This window comes from Danio rerio, chromosome 20 (genome assembly GCF_052040795.2).
Source record: "Danio rerio strain M-AB ecotype USA chromosome 20, GRCz13ab, whole genome shotgun sequence".
NCBI lineage: Eukaryota > Metazoa > Chordata > Actinopteri > Cypriniformes > Danionidae > Danio > Danio rerio.
In genome coordinates this window covers 45,398,045-45,416,481 of record NC_141040.1, presented here as the reverse complement: position 1 = coordinate 45,416,481, position 18,437 = coordinate 45,398,045, and the positions used below count along the sequence as shown (strand labels likewise).

Genomic DNA, 18,437 nt, shown 5'->3' with positions numbered 1-18,437 from the left:
GAGTTTGCATGTTTTCCCTGCCGTTTGCATGGGTTTCCTCCGGGTGCTCCGGTTTCCCCCACAGTCCAAAGACATGCGGTACAGGTGAATTGGGTAGGCTAAATTGTCCGTCGTGTATGAGTTTAAATGAGTGTGTATGGATGTTTCACTGAGATGGGTTGCAGCTGGAGAGGCATCCACTGCATAAAACATATGCCGAATATGTTGAGGCTTCATTCCGCTGTGGCAACCCCAGATTAATAAAGGGACTAAGCCGAAAATAAAATGAATGAATGAATGAATGAATGAATGAATGAATGAAATGGTTTTATTAAAAATACGTTTTTATTTATTTATTTATTGGAATATATATATATATATATATATATATATATATATATATATATATATATATATATATATATATATATATATATATAACTTTTATTTATTTTTTTAAACTTTTATCCACTTTATTAGGTACACCTGTCCAACTGCTTGTAAACGCAAATTTGTAATCAGCCAATGACATGGCAGCAAATTAATGAATTTAGGAATGTAGACATGGTCAAGACTATCTGTTGTAGATCAAACCAAGTATCAGAATGGGGAAGAAAAGTGATTTAAGTGACTTGGCATGGTTGTTGGTGCCAGATGGGCTGTTCTGAGTTTTTCAGAAACTGCTGATCTCCAGGGATTTTCACGCACAACCATCTTTAGGGTTTACAGAGAACTCCAAAATCTCTGAGGAATATTCCCAGTACCTTGTTGAATCTCTGCCATGATGGATTAAGGCAGTTCTGAAGGCAAAATGGGGTCCAACCCAGTACTATAGGTGTACCTAATAAAGTGTCCGGCTAGCGTATGTGCTCCCTCTAGCATATGTAAATGCTAAATTTGTTATATGTAAATAATATAGTTACTAATTATAGTAAACTTTACCAATAAAATAAAGACAGTGTAAAAATATATTTGAACTGTAATATCTTTAATTTATCTATATAAAATAGTATTTCACAATTACAGAAATACATACAATTTACATTTCCTGTCTCGCTTGAACACTTACTGTAAATAATACCATATGTAAATGATTAAATAGGCAATAAGCAAAAGTAATAAAAACCCAATTTATGCTTGTGAACAAATCAAACAGCAATAGAGATAGAATAATACCTTTGAACTGACTTTTCTCCACTGTCTTGTCATACACAACCATTAAAAACTCCACAGAAACAAACTCCTTTAAGAAAATAAAAGACCAGTCTTACATTGAAATCCCCTCTTGAAAACACTTCACCAAGATGCATTAGGATGCCTCTGCCCACCAGATGAATACACTTACATAACCACATTCAGCCTTAAAAAAGGGGTCTGTGACACGAATTACACCACAGGTGCCTCGAGCCAAAGTGAACAATAGTGTAAAAGCCAATAGGCATTAGCGATGTGGACAGAATTAACGATGTAGGTGACCCACATGGAGGAACCACAGCGTCTTCGCTAGAGGTGATAGGAGCACTTGTGCTAAGTGCAGATATGGAGGAAAGCTATATTTACTGACAGGAACTGAAGCCCATTTGTCCTGTATAGTGGTGTTATTAGCTGCTCCTTGTTATAAAATGGTAAATGTTCTTGGTCGCTCCATTTAGAGCATTTGTCAGAGCACTTCACTCTAGTTCTCCGGCAGTTTAAACAAGGAAACACACGCTGGACACTCAAAGCTAATAGGAAAAGCTTTGATAAACACTGAAGTATGCTTCTGTTAGTTGCCTGTTGTTTTGTATTGTGCTCTCCAGCTATGTCTGACAGAAAAGCAAAAAATGTCTGGTATTATTTTCTGTTTTTATGTTAAAATTAACTATATGGCATATGCTCATATTGAAAAAAATGTAAAATTAAAATTAATATAATAATAAAATGATTTTCTTATTGTTTATTATTATATTCTTAGGAGTCACAGTGGCGCAGTTGGTAGCACAATAGCCTCAAAGAAGAAGGTCCCTGGTTTGAGCCCCGGCTGGGTCAGTTGGCATTTTTGTTTGGAGTTTGCATGTTCTCCCCGTGTTTGCGTGGGTTTTCTCCGGGTGCTCCGGTTTCCCCCATAGTCCAAAGACATGTCGTATAGGTGAATTGAATACGCTAAATTGGCTGTGGTGTATGTGTGTAAATGCAAGTGTGTATGGGGTGTTTCCCAGTGATGGGTTGTGGCTGCTGCGTAAAACATACGGTGGATAAGTTGGCGATTTATTCAGCTGTGGGGACCCCTGATTAATAAAGGGATTAATCCGAAAAAGAGTGAAATAATTATATTTTTAAATATAATGTTTTTATTAAAATGTAATAATAATAATAATAATAATAATAATAATAATGTTTTTACTTTATTCTTAACATATTAAGTCAAAATTAACTATAATTATTTAAATGTTTATATTAAAATAAACTATATCACATTAGATAATAATAATAATAATAATAATAATAATAATAATAATAATAATAATACTAACATTAAAATTTTTACAATAATAAAGTTGAATTATTCATTATTTTAGTTTTTAAAACATTTTTTTTTAAATCAGGAATGATTTAATAGTCAAGTAAAAAGTAATGTTAAAAATATATAATACTTCTGAAAACAGAACTATTTTTTTTACTTTATTCTTAACATATTAAGTCAATATTGACAAGTTTTTTTAACTATATAACATTAAATAATAATAATAATAATAATAATAATAATAATTGTGTTTTTAATAATACATTTGTATTATTTATTATTTTAATTTTTGTCTTTTTTTAAAACCCTTTTTATCAAGAAGCATTTGATAGACAAGTAAAAAGTAATGTTAAAATATATAATATTTCTAAAAACAGAACAATATTTTTTTACTTTATTCTTAACATAAGTTAAAATTAACTATCTCAAATTAGATAGTAATAATAATAATAATAATAACAATATTCATGTTTTTAATAACAAATTTGTTTTATTTATTATTATTTTTTAAATCAATAAGCATTTAATAGACAAGTAAAAAGTACTGTTTAAAAAAAAAAAAGAAAAAAGTTTTTTTTCAAAAATAAGTCAAAATCTAATGGGTTTCCTTAAAACAAGCTAAAAATGGACTTTAGGGGTAAGTAAATGATTCTTGTCTTCGGTTTGAAATAAAAATATTTTATTTACCCCTGTGGCATTATATTAGCTCATTATTTAGCTTGTTTTAAGGAACAGAACAGAAACAAAAGAAAAAAAAAACAGAATCAAATAGCAAAATAACACAATTGCAAACACCTAAAATAAAAACAAGAAATATAACATCAAAATACTGATAAATATTAAACAGCATACTAAATTAATCCTAAAGGTTAGTACATATTAAAGTAGTAGGTTGGTAAAAGAGTTGGGTGTAATGTATTCTACAGTAATGTGTTACTGTATTCCAATTACGTTTCTGGGGCGCACCAGGTGAAAACCATGAGTCTCGCGACAAAAACTGACCAGTCTGCTTTATGCTTTGTATTGAATATACACATTTAGATACACTAATTGTCTCAGACAAAGATAGAACACCCAAACACTGCAGTGCTTTTGCATACTATAGATGTCAATGGTTACAGGTATCCAGTTATATTCATGTCTTTTTTGTGTTAAAAAAAAAAACAAACAGGTTTGGAACTAGTGAATGATGCTAGAATTTCAAGCTTTAGGCAAACTCTTTAAAGTCTTTTGAATATATCAACACATTGCAAGGTTTTCAGTGAATATTAAATAAGAGCTGCAGTTTATTTGTTATTTTATAGATATATTTCATATGTTTCAAAAATAATCTCAAAGTAAAGTTCTGATTATCTGATTACTTTTTACATAAAGTAATTAGTAATGTAATCAGATTACAATCTTCCAGTAGTAGTTAGTAATTTGTAATCTATTACTTTTTAAAAGTAACTTACCCAACACTTTTTAGTAAGTATTAAATCTATAATGAGCTGTGTCAAACATGACAACAACTCCACAATAAATGACATTTTAATGGAACCCTCTGGACACTCAAGCTAACAGGAAACGCTTTGATAAACACTGAAGTATGCTTCTTTTCGCTGCCAATACTCCATATTGTCCTGGCCATCAGTGTGAAAAGACTAGCATTGGGCATTATGTCAGCGGAGGGATAACTCATGCAATCAACTCCTCCGACAGCTTGTCTTTCTCAAGATCTCTGCACTGATTTCCTGCTCGTCTGCGGCTGAAGAGCTTCAGGTTGCCTAGACATCCATCATAGAGCCGGACGTCTGAGAGATCTGACCCTTTCATGAGAGTGGGCAGTGGGACCGAATATATTATGTCATTTTATGTAACAGTCACCGAGTACGTTTACAGTACATACACACCAATACTTCAATTTTAATTCAATTAAGAGAATACTTTGATTAAGAGTCCGCCATGTAAACAGCAATGCAGTACAGAGATGTAAACACCGCAATCAAACTACTAACGTTGTGTTTTTGCTATATTTTGCGACACACATCAGTTGTCAGACATTTGACAAACAAATGAGAATGGCTTCAAGTACGAGAGCACATTTTTGGTGCGAGCGGGACATGATGACTATGCTGAGAATTCTGAAAAAAATGGACATTAGCCCCTTTCACACAGTGATACCGGTAAATATCCGGAAAATTTCCGGAACTACTTTACCGGTATATTAAAAAAAAACGATGTTCACACAGGCAAGGACATTACGGAATTTTTCCGGAAAAGAGCATTCACACATCCATCGCAAAATGCCGGTAAATTCTGACATCATTAACTAGAAATGACCTCTAAACGGCTGCGCTTGTGTTTGTAAACATTTGACTACATTACAAACTCTTCGGATGGATCAGTATTGAGTACAACTCTAATGAAAACATAGGGAAACACTTTCGCATGTCGAGATGTTCATGATATGCGTGTGTGCTGGCGCTATGGGCTTGAAGGTAAACAAGCTTGAAGGTAAACAAACAACGGATTATCATAAACATTTTATCGATAATTATTTACACAGCATTAAGAAGGAACATAGAAACATTATCTGACTAACATCTAGCAGCTAAAGGCGTCTGGAAAAAATATTAAAAGGCTTTTATTCTCATAAACCGCGCGCACGTGAATGCGTCTGACTGTTCTGATTGGCTAAAGCAGGTGTCTCTCGTCAGCCCGTTCTAGACGTGGACGCGCTTATTACGTCAATCTTCCTTCTGCATTCACACAGCGCAGCATTCCGGCAAATTACCGGTAATGTTACAACTTCTCTTTCTGGAAAATAGCCAGAACGAATTTACCGGTATTTTCAAAAAGGGCCTGTTCACACATACAACCTTTCCGGAAAATTGCCGGTAATTTTCCGGAAAGGTCTGTATGTGTGAAAGGGGCTATTATGAAGAACCTCCGAGTTTGTCGGAGGGGCATGAATGAAAACTTAGTCACTGAAGTGTCGAAGTGTGACGTAATTGCATTAATCGAACTATTGTACGTACTATAACATGTAAAACGAGATCATGAAAGGAACATTCACCAAGCAATTAATATAAACACTTCAATCATGATATTATTCAGATTAAAGAAAATAATTAGATTACTGATGTCCATGTAAACGTAGTCACTGTCTATTTTAAAAACGGTACAGCTTGTGCTAATACACCGATAACAAAGTAATTCAAAAATAAAATACTTCAGAATTGTATTTTATCACACTTTTAAATTAAAAGAAAACCCTGTGGGCCATGATTATTTGCAAATATTGTACATCTAATGTGGTAAATTAGTACAATCACATGTAGATCTACTTTGAAAAATGATCAAATCAAAATGCATGAGCCTGAGCCTGATCTCACGAGGAAACATAGCATTTTACGTTTTGTCAGTTTAGTGGCTAATTCATACGAAATCGTACAAGTTCTGTCGTACAAAAACGTACAATTTTAAAAAGGAGGCGTGGCACCCAACTCCGCCCCTAAATCTAACCGTCATTGGGGGATGAGCAAATCATACTTATTTGTACAAAATAGATCGGTCAAATTTATATAAATTAGCTACTATCAAAATTATGAATTGCCGTGAGATTGCGTTGACAAAAACCTGTTTTTTTATTATAAAAACATAAGTATGTATAAATATATCAAAAGCGAAAAAAGTATTGAATTGTAGTGTTTTTTACCCACACAAGCTAAACAGAAAAAGAAAAAGCTAATAAGAAACTGACAGTGGAGACCTGTTTGTTTCTTTTTTAGTTAGTTATAGTTAGTCAGTTAGTCAGTCAGTTAGTTAGTTAGTTTGTTTGTTTTTTCATCTTTTACAATTGAAGTAAGAATTATTAGCCCCCTGTTTATTTTTCCCCCAATGTCTGTTTAACAGAGAGATTTTTTTCAACACGTTTTAAACATAACAATTTTAATAACTCATTTCTAATAACTGATTTATTTTATCTTTGCCATTCATTCATTTATTCATTCATTCATTTTCTTGTCGGCTTAGTCCCTTTATTAATCCGGGGTCACCACAGCGGAATGAACCGCCAACCTATTCAGCAAGTTTAACGCAGCGTATGCCCTTCCAGCCGCAACCCATCTCTGGGAAACATTCACACACACACACACACTCATACACTAAGGACAATTTTTAGCCTACCCAATTCACCTGTACCGCATGTCTTTGGACTATGGGGGAAACCGAAGCACCCGGAAGAAACCCACGCGAAGGCAGGGAGAACATGCAAACTCCACACAGAAATGCAAACAGAGCCTACCTACAGCACTACCTACAGCGCCACTGCCTCGCCTATCTTTGCCATGATGACTGTAAATAATATTTGGCTAGATATTTCTCAAGACACATCTATACTGCTAAGTGACATTTAAAGGCTTACTTAGGTTAATTAGGTTAATAAGGCAGGTTAGAGTAATTAGGCAAGTTATTGTATAACGATAGTTTGTTCTGTAGACTATCGAAAAAAATATAGCTTAAAGGGGCTAATAATTTTGTCCTTAAAATTGCTTTTTTAAAAATTAAAAGCTGCTTTTATTCTAACCGAAATAAATCAAATAAGATATTTCCAGAAGAAAAAAAATATTATCAGACATGTTGTGAAAATTTCCTTGCTCTGTTAAACATAATTTGAGAAATATATATAAAAAAATAAAAAATGTTATTCAAAAAGGGGGGTTAATAATTCTGTATATAATTCAAATGTATATCATGGCTATAATGCTGCCTTGTTAGAACTTGCTCAGTTAACGTTGTTAAAATTTGACACACAACTACAAAAAAATAAATAAACAAAAGGATTTGGTAAAACTTTGGCTTATTAGCAAGAGTATCCTAAAATGATGTGACCAAAGACTTAAACAACACTGTAAAAACCAATTACTTTAAAAAGTGAATAAACCCATTGCCTTAAAAGTGACAAGCTGATTTTACACAAAGAATTATGAACTTCTTTACTTTAAAGTATTTGCTTTGCAACTTAGAACTATTAAGTTCACATAACCTAATTTTTTATAATTATGCACTTTTCATTTTCTGGTGCATATTTATTAATTTTAAATGTATACAGTGAAGGCTTTAAGCTTATAAAGCCACTCAGATTTTCACAACTGTAGAAAATCTCAAATTATTTTCTACAGTTATGGACTATATAGTCGAACACAACATATTCTAAAAATAAAGCTTCTAAAAGGGGTGTTTACACAATAGTGACACAAAAGAATCACATTTGGTTCACCTTAGGAACATTTTAGAAAACAGCTTATCTTTAAGAGTAGTTAAGTGTGCCTACAAACCCTTTTCTACCATTGAAAAATACCTTTAGGGCGACACGGTGGCTCAGTAAGCACTGTTGCTGGTTCGAGTACAGGAAGGGTCAGTTGGCATTTCTGTTTGGAGTTTGCATGTTCTCCCCATGTTGGCGTGGGTTTCCTCTGGGTACTCTGGTTTCCGCCACAGTCCAAAGACATGCGGTGTAGGTGAATTGAATAAACTAAACTGGCTGTATTGTATGAGTGTGAATGTGAGAGTGTATGAGTGTTTCCCAGTACTGAGTTGCAGCTGAAAGGGCATCCGCTGTGTAAACAATATGCTGGATAGGTTGGTGGTTTATTCTGTGGCAACCCCTGATGGGATGCCGAAGGAAAGTTAATGAATAAATGAATGAAATACCTTTAGTGTTACAGAAAGGGAATGTTAACGTTTCTTCAGGGAACTGGAAAATACAATGAGTGCCAACAAAACAAGCAGCATTCACACAGAAAATCAGAGAATCGCGGCAGCAGAAAATGGCTTCGGCAACCAAGTAATCCCTCTGAACTGTTTATTCTTGCAATATCTTGAGGAAGCGAGCACACAGGTGACGGCCGACCGCTGCCGGCTCTGGATTCAGATACGCAGCTTACAGCAGTTAATAAGACATGCGCTGGAGAGATCTGACCTGCTTGGCTGAAGAAAAGCCTCGGGAGTTCATGCGGAAATGTGTTTTTGTTTGTGCGTCACTGACCTCTTTAGGTTGAGAAGAGCCCATGGGACGCCGGTCGGGGTCTTGAAAGCCGGCAACAGCTTCTCTCCTAGTTCAACAGCTTTTTTCCTAAACACCTGAAGAGGTAAAAAACAAACAGAGGTTAGTCAAAGCTCATCCCTACACAGCAGAAGCGCAGCCACGTAACCTCTGGCTGCCCCAAAACCCACCATATTTATTTTATCAGTCACATTTGCATGATTCACAGAGTCAACTGACAGAAAGAGAGGCATTGATATTCTGCTGGGAGAGACGGCTGATAACAGCAGATAAGACGAGGGCAAGCGGCCCTGCTGTAAACCCGCTGGCTGCCTGTCATCTTCTGTCTGCTACCTGGCCCTTTCCTCTACTCCGCTGACATTTCAAAGCATCAGGGAGCCGCTATGAATCCCTCAACCAGCAAATATGCTGCATATCCATCCAATGCGGAGATCTTATCACAGACAACTCTGGCTTGCGCTGTCTTATCCAGAAATGCTAGTGTTTGATAAGTAAATATGCTATATTTAGCCAATTTCATTTGTGTATGCTACAACTGCAAAGTCTGGTTTAAGGATGATTAATTTCCTACATACACCAAGACAAAAACTCCAAATAAGAAAAACATTTCTTCCTTTTTTTTTCCTTGCAGTAATATATATATATTTTTTTGCAGAGCAGTTATAATTATATCTACCATGGTAAATTGTAAAATATTAATTTTTAACAAATATCATCCAATCTAGCACAAATCTAAGCATTTGTCTGATAGAAAAATTACTTTTTTATGATTAGCGATGGGCAGAAATTAATCGCCATTAATTGCATTCAATATAAAAGTTTGTTTTGACAAAATATTTGTGTGTATCATGTATATTTATTATGTATATATAAAAATACACATGAATGCATATATTTAAAATGTTTATTTCTAATATAATAATATAACATTATGAATAATATTTTATTTATATTATTATTTTGAAAATATTCTTGCCATTTCCTTACACTTAGAAAAAACGCTTTGTGTCATAACTATCTGTTAAAAGCCCCTAAGTGTCCATGTTATTTTCAATAAACGTTTTACGATATCTTTGGGCATTAGACCAAGGCCGCATTTACACTACACTTTTCAAGTGCCAGCAAATTCCGATGTTTTTCTCTCATGTGGCACAGATCGGATATGGCCCATGTACGTGTAAGCAGGAACAAATCACATGGATTCCAATTTACTCAAATCAGATTCAGGCCTTGTTCATTTGTCGAAATTTATCTGATATGAATTGGATCTGTGTTGTTGTGTCTGCAGTGTAGGCAGGTAGATCGGATTTTCATCTGTTAATGCGAGTCGCGCGTCATTAAAAACCATAGCGAATGACGTCAAGTCTGACACTTTCATTTCAGAACTGAAGACTTCAGCAGAGTCCCAAACCCCAAATCTCATACAAGAGGACTTAATCAGCTTTTAAATGGTCATATAGCACAGATATTTAAGCATGTTAATGAGAGAATGTCAGAATATACAAAAAAAAGATTAAATGATAACAAAGAAGAAAACGCTATCAGTATCAGTATCAGTAATGTAATCATTGAAATATGTAATCAGCAAAATTAAATTACAAAGGCTTAACTGGTCAAAAGAATATTAGGTTTGCAATTAAAACAAACAAAGCTCCACTTCAGTTTCTCAGACCAAAACATTCACTTTAAATAATTCCTAATATTAAACAGGCTATTTTTTCTGTGTGCACTTTTTAAGGTTTTTATGTTAAAAAATTTTTAAATAATATGTCCCATTTAGGAAAATATATGTTAAACATATAATGTGCACATAATTAGCTCTTCTTCATTTTCATTGAAAAAAAATCTGTTACATAGCCAGATTTACTGGTCAGATTTTTCTTTTTAATTCATCCTGTAAGTCCAAATAGCACATTTCCTGTGAACACAGCCAGATCGCTGCGAGAGAACCTTTCAAAACACCAGAGAGCCGGCACGCAGACAGAAATCAAACAGCAATTCAATGGCCTGTCAAAATTTATAGGAGAGTAAAAGCGCTGCACTATTGTGCATCATAAAACTGGTAATAAATAATGGGCAATCATAGATGGGACAGATTATTTGAACTGTTGATGTGTTAAAGCAAGTTAGAGAGCCCGCACTGACTGCACAATACTTTGGTTTTCTGTGACACACTACGGTATATTCTTTATAAGACTATGCCTTTTTTCACTAGTTGAGTTGAATAGCAAGATTTGGAAATGGGAAAGTGATTCTAGTTTAAATGTTGTGATTTTTCATAATTATTTGGTTATATAAAAATATGTTCTGTATAATATCAAAGAAAGTCAAGTGCACTGCATTGGTACTGTCATATGACCAATCGTCTTGGTTCAAAAACAGATTAATCCAGAAATGAACTGGAGCAATGTTGGTTTGAGATGCACAAATGGTGTGCTTTGGCCGTGTTTAGACCTATTTTTTGTTGGCGACAGAAAAATAGTTGGCAATACAGTGTCTAAAGACTTAGTAGCTAGGTTTCCATCAACTTACAAAAAAAAAAAAAAATAAATAAAATAAATATATATATATATATATATATATATATATATATATATATATATATATATATATATATATATATATATATATATATATATATATATAAATATATATATATATATTTCTGTAAAATTGTTGCAAATAGATTATATGGGTTGAATTTAAACCAACAAATTAAATCTAGTTTAGTCTAAATAAATTGTTTACAACCACTTATCTTAAAAAAGATTTAGTAAATGCAAGGAATCTTTAAATAATTTCCATTATATTTTAATGCTCATTTTGTAAAAAAAAAAATTAAAAAAAAAAAAATAAAGAAAAAAAAGAAAATCATCGAAAAAAGCACCAAGCCATCATTTTTAAAAATGTAAATTAAAAATGATTGTGTGCATAAACTGTAATGGAAACCCATTGACCAAATAAATTTCAGCATGTGCATTAAGTCACTTCATGTCATGTCATAACAAAAATGGGTGCATTGAAGGACAAACCAGCAGACTAACCACATAGTAAAAAAGCTGAAATGTTGTTTTAGTCATTCTAAAATCCCTCAGCCAAAGTCTGTCATCAAAGTGGTTCAGAATGATCACCTCTAGAACTGCTTGCATGTGCTCACAAAGAACAGTCTCACACTTTTAAAAGCCACCACACATTCATTGCATTTCATCTTCTGAGGCACAAGTCATTTATTATACAAGAAAAAAAAAATAGACAACAGAGATATCTCCTGCAGCAGAAAGGAAAATTTTTCTTTGATATATGGAGGAAGTTTATAAGGAAATGACAATTTTGCTCTTTTTTTGACTAGAAAATTTTTAAAAAGTCAAAAAGTTGTAATTGCTGTTTTTTTATGCAGTATTATAGTTTTGAGCACAGCTACAACTTTTATCTTGGAACTGAAACTATGGCTGGGCAAAAAAAATAAAATAAATAAAAATTGATCATTTGTTTTTAAACTATGATTTATTATCGATTGTCAAAAGTCGTGAATTGTTAAAATATCAATCATCATACAGCCACATATAACATGATTTACGCTGAACTTTTTCCACAGCGTGTAAATGTGAAACTATGTTCATGATTTGTAGCCACGACCACCACAAAAACATTTGACGCAACAAATGAATCATAACTGTCAAATTATTGCGTCTAATGTGTAATTTTTTGACAAGGTGTGACTCAAGTTGTTTAATGTCAAGCCCTAGTTGTCTGTCAAACATTAAATTTCCATTTGTAAAATGATGTCCACCCTATTTAGTTTTGAAAATGTTAATGGCTGTTTAAATGAATCTGATGATCTTTATTTATTGATTCAAGAATCAAATTGAAAGCTTGTGAATTAAAATCTAATTGGGGCATCTAAATCGATACCTAGCCATAATGAAAACATACAGCGGGGAAAATAAGTATTGAACGTGCATGTTTATTTCCTAAGAATACTATTCCTAAAGGAACTGTTGACATGGAATTGAACCAGATTTTGGTATACCAAACAATACAAACATAAAAATAAAACAAAACAAAACTGAAAAATTTGTTAAGTGAAAAAACAATGACACAAGGCTTTTTTGGTGACGGCAGCTTAAAGACGCCTTTCAGACTTCAACAGAGTGTAAAAATCTTGATGGTTCTGTGAGTCTTGTCTTAAATCTGATCTTTAATTTGTATTTTCTATTGGATTTAAGTCAAGAGATTGGCTGGGCCATTCCACAGTTTGATTTTTTTTTTCTCTGAAAGCATTTGAGTTTCCTTGGCTGTGTTTTAGATCATTGTCTTGCTGAAATGTCCACCCTGGTTTCATCTTCATCATCCTGGTAATGTAGACGTTGGACTGAAGCAAATAATATTCATTTACAATGACAAAGTTCAGAGAGCTGCTAAATAACTACTGAGAGATTTCAGCTGCTGTCTGGGCTTTCACTGCCATTCTACACCTTTAGAAATATGTTTTCTGAGAAAAATAAAGACATGTTCAATACTTATTCTTCACACTGTGGCTAATGTTAACTTTTTTTGATGAAATGCCTTTGAAAATCCCACACTGATACAATCACTATAATATCTGAACGTATCTAATGCTATATCTAATAATCATGTCTGAACATACTAGTACTTCTCATCATAAACCCCACTGTGGAGCTACAAAACAGCTTCATTCGACATAATAGATGCAAAAAGATTAAACAGTTGTTATTTTTCTATTATCACTATTCCTTAATGTTTCAGGAAGCTCCCATTGAAATGAACAGAAATCTCTTCTTCTTCGAGGGAGCCCTGACTTTGGTTTGGAATATTTTTTTTCTGCTGCCAAAGAAAATAGTGCATCTAAAAATCTCACTCAATATTAACTTGAACTGTGGTAAAAAATCAATATCAAACCAGCGGACGTGCTCACACACTAATACAGTCACAATCACATCTAAGTCTACTACTGATCATGATTCCCACTTCTGAGCTCATCTGCAGCTGTGAATGAGCCCGTTTTTATGTCTAAGTCCTGCATTCAGTATGCATATCAAGGATCAGGTCGACCCCTGGAAGCGTGCATGGCTCTCCAGTGTTTTCCCCAGTGCCTCTACGGCCTAGTTGAAGCCTGAGCCTTCGCCCTTGCTACTGCAAACCCAAGGTGAGCTGTTATCCATTCATGTGAATTCATTTAGCTGGCTGTCTACTAGGATGCTGCTAGCAGGCCTGCCATCTTCTACATTTTGACTGCTATATTTATAGGGGATAAAGCCATAGGACGTTGTGCTGGGATGGTTTGGGGAAGGTCTAAATATAGATGAAATATCAGTTTTTTGATTCAATTATAATTGAGTAACATCTTCTTTTGTCCATTACTGCATGAACAAACAAATAGGAATTATTACAGAAAGAAAAATATAGAAATCAACTGATAAAATTGGAATTGCAATTGAATGGATGGAAGGATAGAAAGATGGACAGATGAATATACTGTAGATATTGGTAGAATGACTTATGGATAGATACAGGGAAAGATGAATGGATGGATGGATGGATGGATGGATGGATGGATGGATAGATGGATGAAAATTTATCTGTAGAAGGACTTATGGATAGATAAAGAGATGGATGAATGGATGGATGGATGGATGGATGGACAGATGAACATGTATATGGGTAGAAGGACTTATGGATAGATAAAAGGAAAGATAGATGGATGGATGGATGGATGGATGGATGGATGGATGGATGGATGGATGGATGGATGGATGGATGGATGATCATACATATGGGTAGAATGACTTATGGATAGATAAAGGGAAGGATGGATGGATGGATTCATGGATGGATGGTTGGATGAACATATATATGGGTAGAAGAACTTGTGGATAGATACATGGAAAGATGAATGGATGGATGGAAAATGAATGAATGGATAAACATATATATGGGTAGAAGGACTTTTGGATAGATACATGGAAATATGAATGGATGGATGAATGGATAGATGGATGGATAGATGAACATATTAATTGGTAGAAGGACTTATGGATAGATAAAGGGAAATATGAATTGATGAATGGATGGATAGATGGATGGATGGATGAACATATATATGGGTAGAATGACTTATGGATAGATAAAGGGAAAGATGGATGGATGAACATAAATATGGGTTAAATGACTTATGGATAGATAAAGGATGGATGAATGAATGAATGAATGAATGAACACACACACATATATACATATATATATATATATATATATATATATATATATATATATATATATATATATATATATATATATATACATACATTTATACATATATATATATATATATATATATATATATATATATATATATATATATATATATATATATATATATATATATATATATATATATATATATGTATATAGGTAGAATGACTTATGGCTAGATAAAGAGAAAGATGGACAGATGGTTGGATGATGGATGGATGGATGGATGGATGAACATATATGGATGGATGAACATATATGGCTAGGACTTATGGATAGATAAAGGGATAGGTGGATGGATGGATGGATGGTACAGTAGATTAGAGAAGTAAAAAACTAGTTTAAGCGGACTCTAAAAGGTTGGACGTTTACAAAACAGAATATGTTGAGGATAATAAGGGCTTTTTTAAAAGGACTGGAGAATATGGATGAAATATAAATAAAATAAAAACATACCAACCTTTAAAAAATGTTACAGAAAAGACAGCATCAACCGTTTAGCTTTGTTGACATGTTTGCAATTTATTCAATTTATCTATCTACTTTTCTTTGTATATTTCTTTGCACTGACAGGTGAATGGTATGACTGTATAACAGAATTGTTTGTTGTTATTTTTTTACTTATCAGCATTGATAAAACAGTTTATTAGGGCTGCACAATATAATACTTCAGCATCAAAATCGCAATGTGAGCATGTGGAATAGACACATTGCAGCATCTGAAATTTGAGTAAGAATTATAGTAAAAAAACAAACAAAAAAAAAAAAAAACATGATTTATTGTTCCTCAAATTTACCAAAAAATTTTTTTACTTGCATATATTTTAATATCTGCAATGTTATAATATCATTCAGGCACAACAATTTATTATGTTAGTAATATGTTAGTATTGTATCCTGATGTACTGGCCTATAAAATTAAACCAATAAATATAAAATTACAAATTCTTTCTAAATAGAGACATTCAAGTCATCTGGAGAAATTATACACGATATAAAAAAATGTATTGTGGAAAAATTAAGATATTAAAATGTCAGTTTTTTTCCCGATATTGTACAACCTTATTGTATACTGAACTAAATAAAAAAGAATAAAGGTTGCTCAAAAATGTCCTGTGCCACTTCAATGTGTATTAAGTGCAAAAACTTATGAGAGACACAAAGCGATTGCTGGCTGAGCGCTCGTCGTCCACTAAATAAGATAAATTGGCTTGTCAGTGGCCGGTGAGTGCAGAACCTCATGAGCCTTTACCTAGATTACTGTTACCACCACAGGGAACCACCTGACCCTTTCAAAGCCCTCTAAAACCCCCTGGAACCTGCAGCGTCGCCCCGCAGATCAGCCTGATCCCGGGATGGAGACGAGCGGACAGAAAGGTGCAAGAAAAAGCAATGAAAGCAAAGCCCTAAAGCTCAAGACAGCTTTGACAAAGGTTGACATTTACACCTCCGTGAGGACCAAAAGCTCCGGTGTTTTCCGGAAAGAGGAAAATAAGGCAAAGGTGATGCATGCAAATTTAAGCTTGTTTCAACTTTAAATCAGGTCACACAAATGAAGGTCTGTTAAAATATGCTAATTAGGCCTGTCATAAATTCTTTGGTGTAGATCTGCCCAAGTAATGTGAACAGCAATGTTGCTCTGAGACAAATATACACTATATATTACATATACACTATATACTTATACTTATTAAATATTTCAAAGCAATAATTATAAAAATACAACAGGAAATTATAAAAATAAATTATAAAAACAAATTTAATAATACTGTTATTATTATTATTATTATTGTTGTTGTTGTTTTGCACTATAATTTTTCATATCATTATGATGTATAATTTTTTTATTTCAATATTGGTTTTAACATCATTATTATTATAGTAGAAAGATTAAATATTATTTTATCACTTTATAGTACTACACCATAGTACTATAGGATGTATTATATTTGCAAACATTTATTACTGTACATTACGTAGCTCACTGGTCTCAAACTCGATTCTTGGAGGGCCGCAGCTCTGCAGTTTTGCTCCAACCCTAATCAAACACAGCTGAATTAATAAAGGTGTTCAAGACTACTAAAGAGAGGAGCATGTGATATGATTGAGCACGACTGGCTTCTCATCTGTAATCAGTAATAATAAAATCAGAGTGATCCAAGCTTACTATAAATGGATCATATTCTCCCTACTGCTTTATCTTAATTTTGGAAGAAACCCCCTTCCACCCCATCTCCTCATTTTCCTCCCTTTTCTAAGGGGCAGCTCATTAGACCTACCTGATCTCCCTTATATGCCTATTAACTGGGCGGGAGCCTTGGGCTCAAGTATCTCCGAGCTCAGGGTTCTCTCCCAGGAACAGCATGCCAAACCTGCTAGAAACGCTAAACATATCTAAGTGGGAACTCTTAAGGCAGGTGTGAGTTGGAGGCGGTTGGAGCTACTGTATATGCAGAGCTGCAGAATTAAGTTTGAGAACATTGACGCAGCTTAATATTTTTACATGCCAATTTTTTTAATGTAATTTATTTGGAAAATATTACTACTACTAAAACTACTACTAATAATAATAACAACAACAACAACAACGGTAACAATTATGTTAATAATAATAATAATAATATTAATAATAAAGGGGTGACGTGGTGGCGCAGTAGGTAGTACTGTCGCCTCACAGCAAGGAGGTCGCTGGTTGGCGTTTCTGTGTGGAGTTGCATGTTCTCCCCGCGTTCACGTGGGATTCCTCCAGGTGTTCCGGTTTACCCCACAGGCAAAAGACATGTGGTACAGGTGAATTGGGTAAGCAAAATTGTCCGTAGTGTATGAGTGTGAATGAGTGTGTCTGGATGTTTCCCAGAGATGGGTTGCAGCTGGAAGGGCAACCCCTGCGTAAAACATGCGCTGGATAAGTAGGCGGTTTATTTCGCTGTGGTGACCCCGGATTAATAAAGGGACTAATACAAAAAAAGAAAATGAATAAATGAATAATAATAGTAATAACAACAACAACAACAACAATAATAATAACAATTATTATCATTAGGCACAACAATATTACAATATATTAATACAATTTTAATATTGTTCTGAACATGATATAGTGACAACAAAATAGTTATATTAGGGCTGCGAAAAAGACACTGTTTGTTTATTACAGAGAGGATGCACAATGTTGTCTACTTTAAATAATGTTTACTTTAGTGAACGGAACCTGCATAGGCTGTGAATAACAGCTAATAATGTTGTAAATAACATTCAGTTTGTTTCACAAAGTGATGGTTTGAGAGCCTCGCGGGAAGTATGATTTGCATGTGTGTGTTTTTTTTTCTCAGAGTGAAAGCAGCCATGACATGAGCTGCACTTGGCAGTGAAAGTAAAAACCGAAAGCATCCACATCAGTTAAATGATCATATCGCATTTAAGAGTTATGATTAAGACAAGCTTTTAATTTTTTTTTTTTTTTTTTACAGCAAAAACAAAACGTTGTGACAGTTAACTCTCATTTAACCAGTGAAAAAAAATTGTTTAATATTGTTGTCAATGACAAATGACAAGCATGTCTTAAACACAATATTTCAACTTCAGAATTAGGAACAGTTGTATTCTGATGTCATCATTTTACTGTGCATTAAC

At 33.7% G+C, this 18,437-nt stretch overlaps 1 protein-coding gene across 1 annotated transcript in view; it reads right to left on the bottom strand.

Moving 5' to 3' along the window:
- man1a1 (mannosidase, alpha, class 1A, member 1) overlaps nucleotides 1-18,437 on the bottom strand; it is a 219,887-nt gene that overhangs the window by 66,734 nt on the left and 134,716 nt on the right. The window contains exon 5 of the mRNA XM_087298827.1: nucleotides 8,514-8,608. Within this exon, the coding sequence (XP_087154953.1) occupies nucleotides 8,514-8,608 (95 nt within the window). The remainder of the gene's footprint in view (nucleotides 1-8,513; nucleotides 8,609-18,437) is intronic.